At 42.1% G+C, this 15,325-nt stretch overlaps 1 protein-coding gene across 1 annotated transcript in view; it reads right to left on the bottom strand.

The window, feature by feature from the left end:
• LOC128643953 (AP-3 complex subunit beta-2) overlaps window positions 1–15,325 on the bottom strand; it is a gene marked incomplete at both ends in the record, with an annotated part of 45,400 nt that overhangs the window by 20,318 nt on the left and 9,757 nt on the right. Inside the window, 1 exon segment of the mRNA XM_053696720.1 lies at window positions 2,779–2,833. Coding sequence (XP_053552695.1) covers window positions 2,779–2,833 — 55 coding nt within the window.

Here is a 15,325-nt window from a genome sequence, read left to right as displayed (position 1 = left end):
TACCCTATTCTAAATTAAAAAAAGTTCAAAGCTCTTTTACCTTACCAGCCCTTAAAAGGGCCTTTTGTGGGGGCATGCCCCAAAGAAAACTGCTCTTTTGCCTGCAAAAAAACCCACAATACCACCCCCCAACATTACAACCCACCACCCACATACCCCTAATCTAACCCAAACCCCCCTTAAATAAACCTAACACTACCCCCCTGAAGATCTCCCTACCTTGTATTCACCCAGCCGGGCCGAACTCCTCATCCGATCCAGGCGATGTGTTCCAGCAAGCGGCAGTGAAGTCTTCTTCCATCCGGGCGATGTCTTGAAGCAAGCGGCAGAGAGTCTTCTTCCATCGGCGATGTCTTCAAGCAAATCGGCATCTTCAATCTTCTTTGTTCGCTCCTCCGCCGCGGAGCATCCATCCGGCACGACGACTTCCCGACGAATGAGGTTCCTTTAAATGACGTCATCCAAGATGGCGTCCGCCGAATTCCGATTGGCTGATAGGATTCTATCAGCCAATCGGAATTAAGGTAGAAAAATCTGATTGGCTGATTGAATCAGCCAATCAGATTCAAGTTCAATCCGATTGGCTGATTGGTTCAGCCAATCGGATTGAACTTGAATCTGATTGGCTGATTCAATCAGCCAATCAGATTTTTCTACCTTAATTCCGATTGGCTGATAGAATCCTATCAGCCAATCGGAATTCGGCGGACGCCATCTTGGATGACGTCATTTAAAGGAACTTCATTCGCCGGGAAGTCGTCGTGCCGGATGGATGCTCCGCGGCGGAGGAGCGAACAAAGAAGATTGAAGATGCCGATTTGCTTGAAGACATCGCCGATGGAAGAAGACTCTCTGCCGCTTGCTTCAAGACATCGCCCGGATGGAAGAAGACTTCACTGCCGCTTGCTGGAACACATCGCCTGGATCGGATGAGGAGTTCGGCCCGGCTGGGTGAATACAAGGTAGGGAGATCTTCAGGGGGGTAGTGTTAGGTTTATTTAAGGGGGGTTTGGGTTAGATTAGGGGTATGTGGGTGGTGGGTTGTAATGTTGGGGGTGGTATTGTGTTTTTTTTTGCAGGCAAAAGAGCAGTTTTCTTTGGGGCATGCCCCACAAAAGGCCCTTTTAAGGGCTGGTAAGGTAAAAGAGCTTTGAACTTTTTTAATTTAGAATAGGGTAGGGAATATTTTTATTTTGGGGGCTTTATTATTTTATTAGGGGGCTTAGAATAGGTGTAATTAGCTTAAAAATCTTGTAATCTTTTTTTTATTTTTTGAAATTTAGTGTTTTTTTTTTTGTAATTTAGTTTAGTTTATTTAATTGTATTTTTAGATAGATATTTGTAGTTTCTTTAATTTATTGATAGTGTAGGTGTATTTGTAACTTAGGTTAGGATTTATTTTACAGGTAATTGGGTAATTATTTTAACTAGGTAGCTATTAAATAGTTCATAACTATTTAATAGCTATTATACCTAGTTAAAATAATTAACAATTTACCTGTAAAATAAATATAAACCCTAACATAGCTATAATGTAATTATTAATTATATTGTAGCTATCTTAGGGTTTATTAAGTATTTAGATTTAAATAGGAATATTTTAGTTTATAATATGAATTAGATTTATTTAATAAGAATTTAGTTAGGGGTGTTAGGGTTAGATAGAGTTAATATAGTTAATATAAATACTATAGTAACTATATTAACTATATTAACCCTAATATAATTAGGGTTAATATAGTTAATATATATAATGTAATAACTATATTAACTATAATATACTTAGGGTTAATATAGATAATATAGCTGGCGGCGGGGTAGGTAGATTAAATTAGGGGTTAATAATTTTAATATAGATGGCGGCGGTGTAAGGGGTTCACATTAGGGGATAGATCAGTTAGATGGTGGCGGTTTTAGGGGTTCACATTAGGGGATAGATCAGTTAGATGGTGGCGGTTTTAGGGGCTCACAGTAGGGGGTTAGTTTATGTAGATGGCGGCGGTTTAGGGGTTAAATACTTTATTAGGGATTGCGGCGGGGGATCGCGGTTGACAGGGAGATAGACATTGCGCATGCGTTAGGTGTTAGGTTTATTTTAGAAGATCGCGTTTGACAGGGAGATAGACATTGCGCATGCGTTAGGTGTTAGGTTTATTTTAGCAGCCAGTTTAGGGAGTTACGGGGCTCCAATAGTCAGCGTAAGGCTTCTTACGGCTGCTTTTTGTGGCGAGGTGAAAATGGAGTAAGATTTCTCCATTTTCGCCACGTAAGTCCTTACGCTGTATATTGGATACCAAATTGCGCTGGTTTGGTATACCTGCCTATGGCCCAAAAAACTACGGGCAACGGCAGAAATATACGCGCGTAACTTCTAGGTTACGCCGTATATAGGATACCAAACCCGCGCAAATATTGGCGTCGCCAACTTTTGCGGGCGACGATTTTTATCGGATCGACCCCCATATTTGCAAATGATTGATGGATTTTCATTGCCTCGTCATGATCATATAATTTCTCTTACTTTTCGCTCCCTCTCAAGTGACTATTAAATTACATTATTAATAAACAAGTATTTACTGGAATTAAATACAAGGAATACATTTCAGAAAAAGAGGCCTTACAGTTATTGCAATTACTTTTTTTTTTTTTTTTTACTTATTTTTGTTTTCCTATTTCATACACATAAAACAAGATCTGTTTATTATTAGGTATGTTTTTAGAGTTAATCTAGGAAAAGGCATTTAGCTTGCATATCACATACAGGAGTGAGAATCTTACCCTTCTTTTGATGGACATTGTAGCCACGTTTTGGAGTACCACATACTGCACCTCACTGATGGGAGACAGAAGCGGGAGAAGTATTCAATAAGACACTAATGCATAGCATGAACTGAATCCATACATTCTCTCAGTGGGCCCAATGTTCAAAGAATTGCCACAATTATGTTCTAAAGGTTTCCACATCGCAATCATAAATGCAGGTGAAATGTTCTAAAGGGATTGAATGATTGTTTGAACATAATCTTGCAAAGGTATTTTAGTAAATCTCTCACTGTGGGAGGTGAAGGTTCTCTGCCAGTGACTTAATGTTCAAAGAAGCATTGTCATGTGCAGCGAGGGTTTAATGTAAACGATCCTTTAGACACTGTGGAATGACAATACAATTTACATGTGTGAACTGAAACCGTTATAACACAATAGTGAAACTACATGAATATATATACAGTATATAGTAGGATTTCCCCCAGGTCGTTTTCAATTACTATGCTTGCCAATAACTATAAGCATATGTGTTCATTTCCACCTGTTTGGATCACAGTGTTGTTATATTTGATTGCTTTGCATCACTTCTAATAAACCTGCATGAAGTACTTAATGAATCGCTTATCGCTTAAGGCTGCTTATGCACAATAAAGCTTTATGGAAATGTGCGCACTATTACCTGCTTCCCTCTGCTATATGAGATAATATTCTGACGCCTATGCTACATATGCACTAATATCTGCTTAACCCTTAATGCCAAGCACTGATTAATGGACATTCTTGTCTGGTTTATGTTTACGTTGTTTAAGTATAGCTTTTCAGCACAACAGGCTTAGGTGCTGCACGTCACCCAGGGACCACTGCCCAGGTCCCCAGTTCACAGATCAAAGGAAAAGCAGGCAGGTGACAGCAGATAAAATATTCATTTATTAAGGAGGTAAAAAAGGCAACGTTTCGGGATTAGTCTCCCTTATTCATGCCATACCTGATACAAACTAACAAGTGACTTATATACATGTATACCACTAGGTGGCGCTCAAGTGTATTTAACTCTTTCTTATCTAACACTTTAACTTACTCATAACTAAGCTTACATTTATACATTTCCTCTTCTGTATACATAGCAGTTTATCCATGATTAGTAAATTTACTAATTTCTTATCAAACCTTACAACAATTATAATTTACATCTTATCAATAATAATCATAGAAATACTGTGAGGTCCCAGTCTCTATTTAAACCTTTAGGCTCCAGACTCCCTAATTCATATATCCAGTATGCTTCTTTTTGTTTTAATAGAATTTCTCTATCCCCCCCTCTACGTGGAATATCAACTTTGTCAATTATTTGAAATTTCAATTGACTTATGGAGTGGTTTGCTTTTATAAAATGGGCAGCTAGAGGGGCTTTCACATTACCAGTTCTAATATTGCTCTTATGTTCAATTATTCTTTCCTTAGCGGATCTGGTAGACTCCCCTATATAGACCCCCCACATGGACATTTATGTTTACGTTGTGTCATGCAATGAAATGTATATTGCTATCATTTATTTCTGTAAAACATGATGCTTGTTAAGGATTAGAACGAAGGTGGAGAAAACAGAGAATCCCAGCTGGAGGTGCGCTTGTGGCCGCAAACAAAACAAAGGAGAATCCGTTGTAGGCGCCTCTGTCCTTTCCTTTTTAGGTCCTCTTTGTTAAAGGGACATTAAACACTAAATACATGCTAGATAGAATGATGCATTCAAAGAAAAGATTAGTCCATGACTAACATGTAGATGTATTTTTTAAAGTTTCATTAGTTGTTTAAAATGTGACAAAATAAGTGTAAAATTTTAGTGTCTATAAAACACTGGGAACTGCCATGTTGTAACTTGTGTTACCTGCTCTGCTGTGGCCAATTAGGGTCAGTTATACATAGGTCACTAGAGTGTGCAGCCAATGGTTGTGCTGGATTTAACAGTGTTCTGCACTTCCATTTCTAACAAGAACTGAAAAGCTCACAATTTCAGAATGGAATTACTGGCAAAGAGGACAAAATAAATAATGAAAGTATATTGCAGAGTTTTTTTATTATATACAATTTATCATTTTATATTACAATCTCAAAGTGTTTAATGTCCCTTTAAGGATTAATAGCATTGACTAGTGGTATTAGAGAGATTAGATATTTCACAATTATTTCTCTCTTAAATTAACCCAATAAGACGTCTTTCTTATTGCATATCTTCCTCTACCGCATATTTTTAATTATTATTTATTTATTTTTAAACACTGCACTATGTAAATTGCTTTTTAAAAGAAGACAGATTTTTTTAACATTGTATTTATGTAGCCGCAGTGAGTGAGTTCAGAGGCTGGTGAGGCACTGGTGATGATACACTGGAGAAACACATATATGCACGCAACAGAAGCAGCTTAAATTTGCAATTAAATTTGCAGGTTCAATTTACTGCTATTAATACATTTGCTTCATTCTCTTGGTATCCTTTGTTGAAGGATATGCAGAAATGCACTACTGGGTGCTAACTGAACATATTAAATGAGACAATGACAAGAGGCATATATGTGCAGCCACCAATCAGCAGCTAGCTCCAAGCAGCTAGCTCAAAGTAAATGCTTCTCCTGAGCCTACCTTGGTATACTTTTCAAAGAATACCAAAAGAAAAAATCAAATTAAATAACATAAGTAAAATATAAAAGCTAATCTACGCTTTTTTTCTCAGACAACAAGGTTAGCCACTGTCATAAAGTTAGTATAAATAGTTTTGCAGCTGTTATCTACTAAAGCCAATTAGGGACTGATATGTAGCAGGATTAGCCTTCAGAAGTAAGCAAGGTGAATTCCATGTTCTGATCATTAGAAATTGCTCAACTTTCAGTGCTAAATTACATGAGAAAGGGGGTAAAATAAATAATGAAAATATATTGCAAAGTTGTTTCATTATTCATAACTAGGAAGTAAAGCTTTTGCGTAGCTATGAAGAATGTTGGAAACAATGCTAATCAAAAAAAGCATGTTAAAATGAGAAATGCTTTAGATAGGTATTTATAGTAACAGATTCCACTTTGTGCAGAGACTTTTCACATAACATTTAGAAGAATAGAAGCTATAGAACTACATGTTATTTTATGTAAAATAACAAATGTATGAAGTACTATAGCTTCTATTTTTCTCAATATCATTTAATGTCAGTAAACAATCTGTTTGGCCTGTCTTGGGAATTCTTAACCTACAAATTAGGGAAATTGTACAGTATTGCAAGTAAAATTTTACTTTTAGTTACTGTACACATTCTCACATTTGTAGGTTAAGAACACACAGTCTCATACAGATGCACACACACACACTCATACAGATGCGCACACACTCTCATACAGATGCACACACACTCTCATACAGATGCGCACACACTCTCATACAGATGCACACACACTCTCATACAGATGCACACACACTCTCATACAGATGCGCACACACTCTCATACAGATGCGCACACACTCTCATACAGATGCGCACACACTCTCATACAGATGCGCACACACTCTCATACAGATGCACACACACTCTCACACAGATGCGCACACACTCTCATACAGATGCGCACACACTCTCATACAGATGCGCACACACTCTCATACAGATGCGCACACACTCTCATACAGATGCGCACACACTCTCATACAGATGCACACACACTCTCACACAGATGCGCACACACTCTCATACAGATGCGCACACACTCTCATACAGATGCGCACACACCCTCATACAGATGCGCACACACACACTCATCCAGATGCGCACACACACACTCATCCAGATGCGCACACACACACTCATCCAGATGCGCACACACACACTCATGCAGATGCGCACACACACTCATACAGATGGCACACACACACACTCATACAGATGCGCACACACACACCCATACAGATGCGCACACACACACTCATGCAGATGCGCACACACACTCATACAGATGGCACACACACACACTCATACAGATGCGCACACACACACCCATACAGATGCACACACACACACTCATACAGATGCACACACACACACTCATACAGATGCACACACACACTCATACAGATGCACACACACACTCATAGAGATGCACACACATTCTCATATAGATGCACACACACACTCATACAGATGCACACACACACTCATACAGGAACACACACTCACTCACTCACTCACATACAGATGCACAGATCCCCCCCCCAAATACATCTCAAAATGTCACTTTATATAACAACAACAAAACAACAACACAGGTACCATGGGGAAACCTACATATACAGGCAACCTCATACTTTTAGACAGAAAAATTGGAGTTATGTTTTAATGGGATCACTATAATGCAAGCACCTGCTGAACCAGTTCATTTTAACTTTTGGAAAGCAGGTTTTCCTGCAGTAAACATGCTCTGCACAGCAGAGATAGCTACCAGAAGGATGAGAGACATCACACAGCCCTGAGAGGGAATGGAGGAAATGAAAGCAGTGAGCAGGGGAGACTACAAGAACAGACACAGCTACTGTGAACAGCTTCAGACCTCTATAGCACTGGCAATTATATAGTAGTTACTTGCAGCAGACTCCAGCATTACCTCTAGCTCCACCCACATGATTCCTGCAGCAGCACCAGTGTAAAAAAGGTTCTATTGCTCACTGCTGTGGGGGAGATAAGCAGATCTCTGTCTTAAAGGCACACACACCCTTACACCTGCACTGTGTATGCTGATCTAGCCCAAACACATACATCTATTCCTCTATTACTATAGTTAAATAAAAAACAGAATTAAAGCAAAACCATACATTTCACACACACAACCTCCAATACTTTTACTGCCACAGAGTTAAATACAGATGTAAAATAGTTTACAGATAATAACTTTAAAAAAAAAACAACTCAATTAATATCCATATGCAGCTATCAGACTAAAATCTTGCAATTAAAAACACAGCATTAAAAACCTACCAAGGTAAACCTGTCCTGCTGCTAAAAATTATTACTTTACTCACTAACAATATTATTTCTGCTGGCCAGGAAGCAACACAGATGGCAATAAATGTGATGTCCTTACCTGTCTTTCACAACCACAGCTGTCAGTACTGCAATAGCCATGTGTGCTGACTGTAAGCAATGCACAACCTGCTCTAAATTCCCACACTTCACAGCAAATGGCTTGTAAACCTCCCCCCTGAATATGTGTGGTGTAGTCCCAGAGTACTCACTGACAGTCACTATGTGCTGCTCCCCTTCAACTCAGTACTTACAGGGCAGTCCAGAGAGAGACTCACTGACAGTCACTATGTGCTGCTCCCCTTCAACCAAGTACTTACAGAGCAGTCCAGAGAGAGACTCACTGACAGTCACTATGTGCTGCTCCCCTTCAACTCAGTACTTACAGAGCAGTCCAGAGAGAGACTCACTGACAGTCACTATGTGCTGCTCCCCTTCAACTCAGTACTTACAGAGCAGTCCAGAGAGAGACTCACTGACAGTCACTATGTGCTGCTCCCCTTCAACTCAGTACTTACAGGGCAGTCCAGAGAGAGACTCACTGACAGTCACTATGTGCTGCTCCCCTTCAACTCAGTACTTACAGAGCAGTCCAGAGAGAGACTCACTGACAGTCACTATGTGCTGCTCCCCTTCAACTCAGTACTTACAGAGCAGTCCAGAGAGAGACTCACTGACAGTCACTATGTGCTGCTCCCCTTCAACTCAGTACTTACAGGGCAGTCCAGAGAGAGACTCACTGACAGTCACTATGTGCTGCTCCCCTTCAACTCAGTACTTACAGAGCAGTCCAGAGAGAGACTCACTGACAGTCACTATGTGCAGCTCCCCTTCAACCAAGTACTTACAGAGCAGTCCAGAGAGAGACTCACTGACAGTCACTATGTGCTGCTCCCCTTCAACTCAGTACTTACAGAGCAGTCCAGAGAGAGACTCACTGACAGTCACTATGTGCTGCTCCCCTTCAATTCAGTACTTACAGAGCAGTCCAGAGAGAGACTCACTGACAGTCACTATGTGCTGCTCCCCTTCAACTCAGTACTTACAGAGCAGTCCAGAGAGAGACTCACTGACAGTCACTATGTGCTGCTCCCCTTCAACCAAGTACTTACAGAGCAGTCCAGAGAGAGACTCACTGACAGTCACTATGTGCAGCTCCCCTTCAACCAAGTACTTACAGAGCAGTCCAGAGAGAGACTCACTGACAGTCACTATGTGCAGCTCCCCTTCAACTCAGTACTTACAGAGCAGTCCAGAGAGAGACTCACTGACAGTCACTATGTGCTGCTCCCCTTCAACTCAGTACTTACAGAGCAGTCCAGAGAGAGACTTACTGACAGTCACTATGTGCAGCTCCCCTTCAACCAAGTACTTACAGAGCAGTCCAGAGAGACTCACTGACAGTCACTATGTGCAGCTCCCCTTCAACCCAGTACTTACAGAGCAGTCCAGAGAGAGACTCACTGACAGTCACTATGTGCAGCTCCCCTTCAACCCAGTACTTACAGGGCAGTCCAGAGAGAGACTCACTGACAGTCACTATGTGCTGCTCCCCTTCAACCAAGTACTTACAGAGCAGTCCAGAGAGAGACTCACTGACAGTCACTATGTGCTGCTCCCCTTCAACCAAGTACTTACAGAGCAGTCCAGAGAGAGACTCACTGACAGCCACTATGTGCTGCTCCCCTTCAACCAAGTACTTACAGAGCAGTCCAGAGAGAGACTCACTGACAGTCACTATGTGCTGCTCCCCTTCAACCAAGTACTTACAGAGCAGTCCAGAGAGAGACTCACTGACAGTCACTATGTGCTGCTCCCCTTCAACTCAGTACTTACAGAGCAGTCCAGAGAGAGACTCACTGACAGTCACTATGTGCTGCTCCCCTTCAACTCAGTACTTACAGAGCAGTCCAGAGAGAGACTCACTGACAGTCACTATGTGCAGCTCCCCTTCAACTCAGTACTTACAGAGCAGTCCAGAGAGAGACTCACTGACAGTCACTATGTGCTGCTCCCCTTCAACTCAGTACTTACAGAGCAGTCCAGAGAGAGACTTACTGACAGTCACTATGTGCAGCTCCCCTTCAACCAAGTACTTACAGAGCAGTCCAGAGAGACTCACTGACAGTCACTATGTGCAGCTCCCCTTCAACCCAGTACTTACAGAGCAGTCCAGAGAGAGACTCACTGACAGTCACTATGTGCAGCTCCCCTTCAACCCAGTACTTACAGGGCAGTCCAGAGAGAGACTCACTGACAGTCACTATGTGCTGCTCCCCTTCAACCAAGTACTTACAGAGCAGTCCAGAGAGAGACTCACTGACAGTCACTATGTGCTGCTCCCCTATCAACCCAATACTTACAGAGCAGTCCAGAGAGAGACTCACTGACAGTAACTATGTGCTGCTCCCCTTCAACCCAATACTTACAGAGCAGTCCAGAGAGAGACTCACTGACAGTCACTATGTGCTGCTCCCCTTCAACCAAGTACTTACAGAGCAGTCCAGAGAGAGACTCACTGACAGTCACTATGTGCTGCTCCCCTTCAACCAAGTACTTACAGAGCAGTCCAGAGAGAGACTCACTGACAGTCACTATGTGCAGCTCCCCTTCAACCAAGTACTTACAGAGCAGTCCAGAGAGAGACTCACTGACAGTCACTATGTGCAGCTCCCCTTCAACCAAGTACTTACAGAGCAGTCCAGAGAGAGACTTACTGACAGTCACTATGTGCAGCTCCCCTTCAACCAAGTACTTACAGAGCAGCCCAGAGAGAGACTCACTGACAGTCACTATGTGCAGCTCCCCTTCAACCAAGTACTTACAGAGCAGTCCAGAGAGAGACTCACTGACAGTCACTATGTGCAGCTCCCCTTCAACCAAGTACTTACAGAGCAGTCCAGAGAGACTCACTGACAGTCACTATGTGCAGCTCCCCTTCAACCCAATACTTACAGAGCAGCCCAGAGAGAGACTCACTGACAGTCACTATGTGCTGCTCCCCTTCAACTCAGTACTTACAGAGCAGTCCAGAGAGAGACTCACTGACAGTCACTATGTGCTGCTCCCCTATCAACCCAATACTTACAGAGCAGTCCAGAGAGAGACTCACTGACAGTCACTATGTGCTGCTCCCCTTCAACTCAGTACTTACAGAGCAGTCCAGAGAGAGACTTACTGACAGTCACTATGTGCAGCTCCCCTTCAACCAAGTACTTACAGAGCAGTCCAGAGAGAGACTCACTGACAGTCACTATGTGCAGCTCCCCTTCAACCAAGTACTTACAGAGCAGCCCAGAGAGAGACTCACTGACAGTCACTATGTGCAGCTCCCCTTCAACCAAGTACTTACAGAGCAGTCCAGAGAGAGACTCACTGACAGTCACTATGTGCTGCTCCCCTTCAACTCAGTACTTACAGAGCAGTCCAGAGAGAGACTTACTGACAGTCACTATGTGCAGCTCCCCTTCAACCAAGTACTTACAGAGCAGTCCAGAGAGACTCACTGACAGTCACTATGTGCAGCTCCCCTTCAACCCAATACTTACAGAGCAGCCCAGAGAGAGACTCACTGACAGTCACTATGTGCAGCTCCCCTTCAACCCAATACTTACAGAGCAGCCCAGAGAGAGACTCACTGACAGTCACTATGTGCTGCTCCCCTATCAACCCAATACTTACAGAGCAGTCCATAGAGAGACTCACTGACAGTCACTATGTGCTGCTCCCCTATCAACCCAATACTTACAGAGCAGCCCAGAGAGAGACTCACTGACAGTCACTATGTTCTGCTCCCCTATCAACCCAATACTTACAGAGCAGCCCAGAGAGAGACTCACTGACAGTCACTATGTGCTGCTCCCCTTCAACCCAATACTTACAGAGCAGTCCATAGAGAGACTCACTGACAGCCACTATGTGCTGCTCCCCTTCAACCCAATACTTACAGAGCAGTCCAGAGAGAGACTCACTGACAGTCACTATGAGCTGCTCCCCTTCAACTCAATACTTACAGAGCAGTCCAGAGAGAGACTCACTGACAGTCACTATGTGCTGCTCCCCTTCAACTCAGTACTTACAGAGCAGTCCAGAGAGAGACTCACTGACAGTCACTATGTGCTGCTCCCCTTCAACCCAGTACTTACAGAGCAGTCCAGAGAGAGACTGAGGAGCGGGGCAACAAGCCAGGTTAGGATGGAGGTGGAGCCTATCCCTGCACTAAAGAATCTCCCTGGGGAACAGGGTGCAGGTCTGGAAGTTCTAATAACTGGATCTCTATACTGCTAGCCAGAGAGAAGAGCAGGTTGACAGGCCATATTAAGAAAGGGGAGGAGCTTATTCCCGCACTGCTAAACAGATTAGTAGTGAAGTCCTGCTCTCTGCAAAGTTATCAGACTACTACTGCCCGCTGCAATCAGAAGCCACAAAGTTAAAGTTACACACCACTGTCTCTGGGGCACAATAATAAATGACTTGCATATGCAGAAGCGTGATGGGTATTACAATTATAACAATATTCTTTCTCTTCTGAATTGTGTCTGTTTTTATTTATTGCAGGTAAAGGAAACATTTTGTCACAATACTCCTTTACCTGCAATAAATAAAAACAGACATGATTCATAAGAGAAAGAATATTGTAGTAATTATAATACCCATAACGCATCTGCATATGAGTTGTTGGATCATACTCAGATCAGTCACCGGCCTTCTTAGTGTATGACACTGTGTGGTGAGTCTGGTCGTGTACTTACTGGGTCTTGTCTGACTTCTACACCAGAGAGATCACCACCAGTCACTGCAGTCAGTTGTGAAACGGCAACAGGTCCTCCAGACTCCAGGGCAGGACAAGTAGTTGAAGTGAAGTCACGGCACGCCACACACTCATTCACATGTGTGCTAACATCTTCACTTTACTGTGTTCCCGCGCCAGCATATGACATGCCTCCTCCTCCAGGCTCTCCACAAGCGTGATGTCACTGACTGTAAGAGACCTGATTGGCTCGAGGCTGTTTGAACAAAAGCCTCTATTGGTAGCGTATGGGCCACGAAGAGCTTAAGCAGCACCTTAGGAAGGTTGATAGGGTAATTTGTCAGCCAGACCCTTTAAATAGAACAGTTTGCTGTCTTCCAGGGGCTCGTGTTAGGCATATTGTGGAGCGTATTGATAGATTGTTAGAGGGATGTGGGTCTGATCCTGCAGTCATGGTGCATATTGGTACTAATGAAGGAATCGGCGGAAGATGGAGAGTCCTAAAAAATGACTTCAGGGAGTTAGGTAGCAAGCTTAAAGCAAAGACCTCCAAAGTAATATTTTCGAAGATATTACCCACTGCCGTGTGCTAACTCAGTAAGGCAGAAGGAGCTAAAATCTGTTAATTCATGGTTAAAAACATGGTGTAAAAATGAGGGGTTTGACTTTTTAGAGCACTGGGCTGATTTTTCATTAGGGTACAATTTGTACAGTAAGGATGGATTGCACCTGAATGACATGGGTGCTGGTGTGTTGGGGGAAAGGATGGTAGCACGTTTAGAGAACCTTTAAAACTAGGCAAAGGACTAGGCAAAGGGGGGGGGGGGGTCAGTTAGAACACAATAGAACAGAGAGATCAGTCTGTGAATATGTCACTCCCTTAATATCTCAAGGAAGGGATGACTTAAGAAATGTCATATTAGAAAGTATAGGGGAAAGCACACCAAGTAGCAGCAGAAAGCACATGAAAAATAAAAGTATGACAACAAATGCAAGAAGCATGACAGGTAAATTGGGGGAGCGGACGCTCTTAGTTGCAGAAGAGGACTATGATGTTATCAGTATAACTGAAACTTGGTGGGATGATTCACATGACTGGGCAGTTAACTTAGAGGGGTATACTTTATTTAGGAGGGACAGGAATAATAAAAGGGGTGGAGGAATCTGCATGTATATTAAACCTAACCTTAAACCTACAATAAGAAAAGATATTTATGATACAAGTGACAATGTAGAGACCCTGTGGGTTGTGAAATAAAGAGTGGGGGGAAAAATCCTAAAAAAAATATTACTAGGAACATGCTACAAGCCCCCCAACATTAGTGACCTGGAGGAAACTCAACTACTTATCCAAATAGGTAAGGCTGCTAATAACAGTTCTGTAATTATGGGAGATTTTAACTACCCTGATATAAACTGGGCCAATGAAACTAGTAATACAGTTAAGTAAGGGGGATATATTTTTAAATGTTCTCAGGGATAACTTCTTGTCACAATTAATAGAGGAGCCAACTAGGAGTAAAGCTATATTGGATTTAGTGCTAGCAAACAATACAGATATAATATCAAACATAGAAGTCAAAGAACATTTGGGTAACAGTGATCAAACACACTAGTCCCACTTTTATTTAAAACAAAATTAAAGGGAACTTGTCATACATATTTCTAGTGTGTGTGTGTACTCATCTTTATAGTCTGAGGTCTGGGATGGGGGAGTAAATCACAGGAGGAAGGGGATGCAGTAGGCACTGAGGGGCATTTAGTGGGTTAACCATCCACAGTGCAAAGTGATGCTTCATTTTTATTTGTTCAAACATGACAAACATAATGTATTTGTTTAATTATCAAATGATTTAACATTCATAACACCATACAATCACTGTTTTTTGTACATTGGCTGGTATGGAAAAAGTAATGTGGCTACAGAGGGATACACACATGCCCAGGAGAAAAATAGGCCACCCAGGCACCCTCTGCCCACCACCCATGCCTGCAGCCTGCTCCAGAGTCCATACATATACATACAGCTGAGATCCATTACCCTAGTTATAAGCATATATACATTTTTACTGCAGCATATGAAGGTACCACATGGCATGAAGAAATACCTTTTTAAGTCTCATCATCACTATAAAGAAAATAAAGTCACTCAAATTTGATAGGGAAACAACCTTTAGTAATCAGGTAGGAATGTGGTAAAAATACATCACAGCTAAACAATACTGATGAACTAGACCCACATTTAAAACCAGCAATTTCATTACACAGACTACTACAGATATTATTGCTCAAAGTTTATATAAGAAATGTCAGCTTGTGACAACAGAGAAGCTTCAGTCTCCTGCTTAATCTCCTCCCCTCCTTACATGCCTAGACCATATTGTGAGCATAATTTAACCCCCTGACTGTCAAAAAGAGCTGCAGTGCAATGTATTAGAATGTACTGAAATTCTCTATGATAGCCAAGGGGTTAAATAATGCTCTGCATCTTTTTTTTCTTCTTTTTTTTTAAAGAATGCTGGATAAGAAAATAGAAAAAAAAGCTGGTATTGCTAGAATAAGTAGTGTGTGCACTGTTTTCATGACCCTGCATGGGTGTTTAATAAATTTCTAACTTTCAGCTGTCACAAACTGAAACTTACGGGTCATTTTTAATCACATGTGAGGAAGATCTCCAGCACTCACCTAGGCTGCTTCTAGTGTATGGAGGAGGGAGGCAGCACTTTAATCTTTTCACTGGAAGTTTATTGCCTGCTGCT

The sequence above is a fragment of the Bombina bombina genome, unplaced genomic scaffold (assembly GCF_027579735.1).
Source record: "Bombina bombina isolate aBomBom1 unplaced genomic scaffold, aBomBom1.pri scaffold_1762, whole genome shotgun sequence".
Lineage (NCBI taxonomy): Eukaryota > Metazoa > Chordata > Amphibia > Anura > Bombinatoridae > Bombina > Bombina bombina.
Note: the sequence above shows the minus strand (reverse complement) of the source record. Positions and strands in the feature narration are given on the sequence as shown.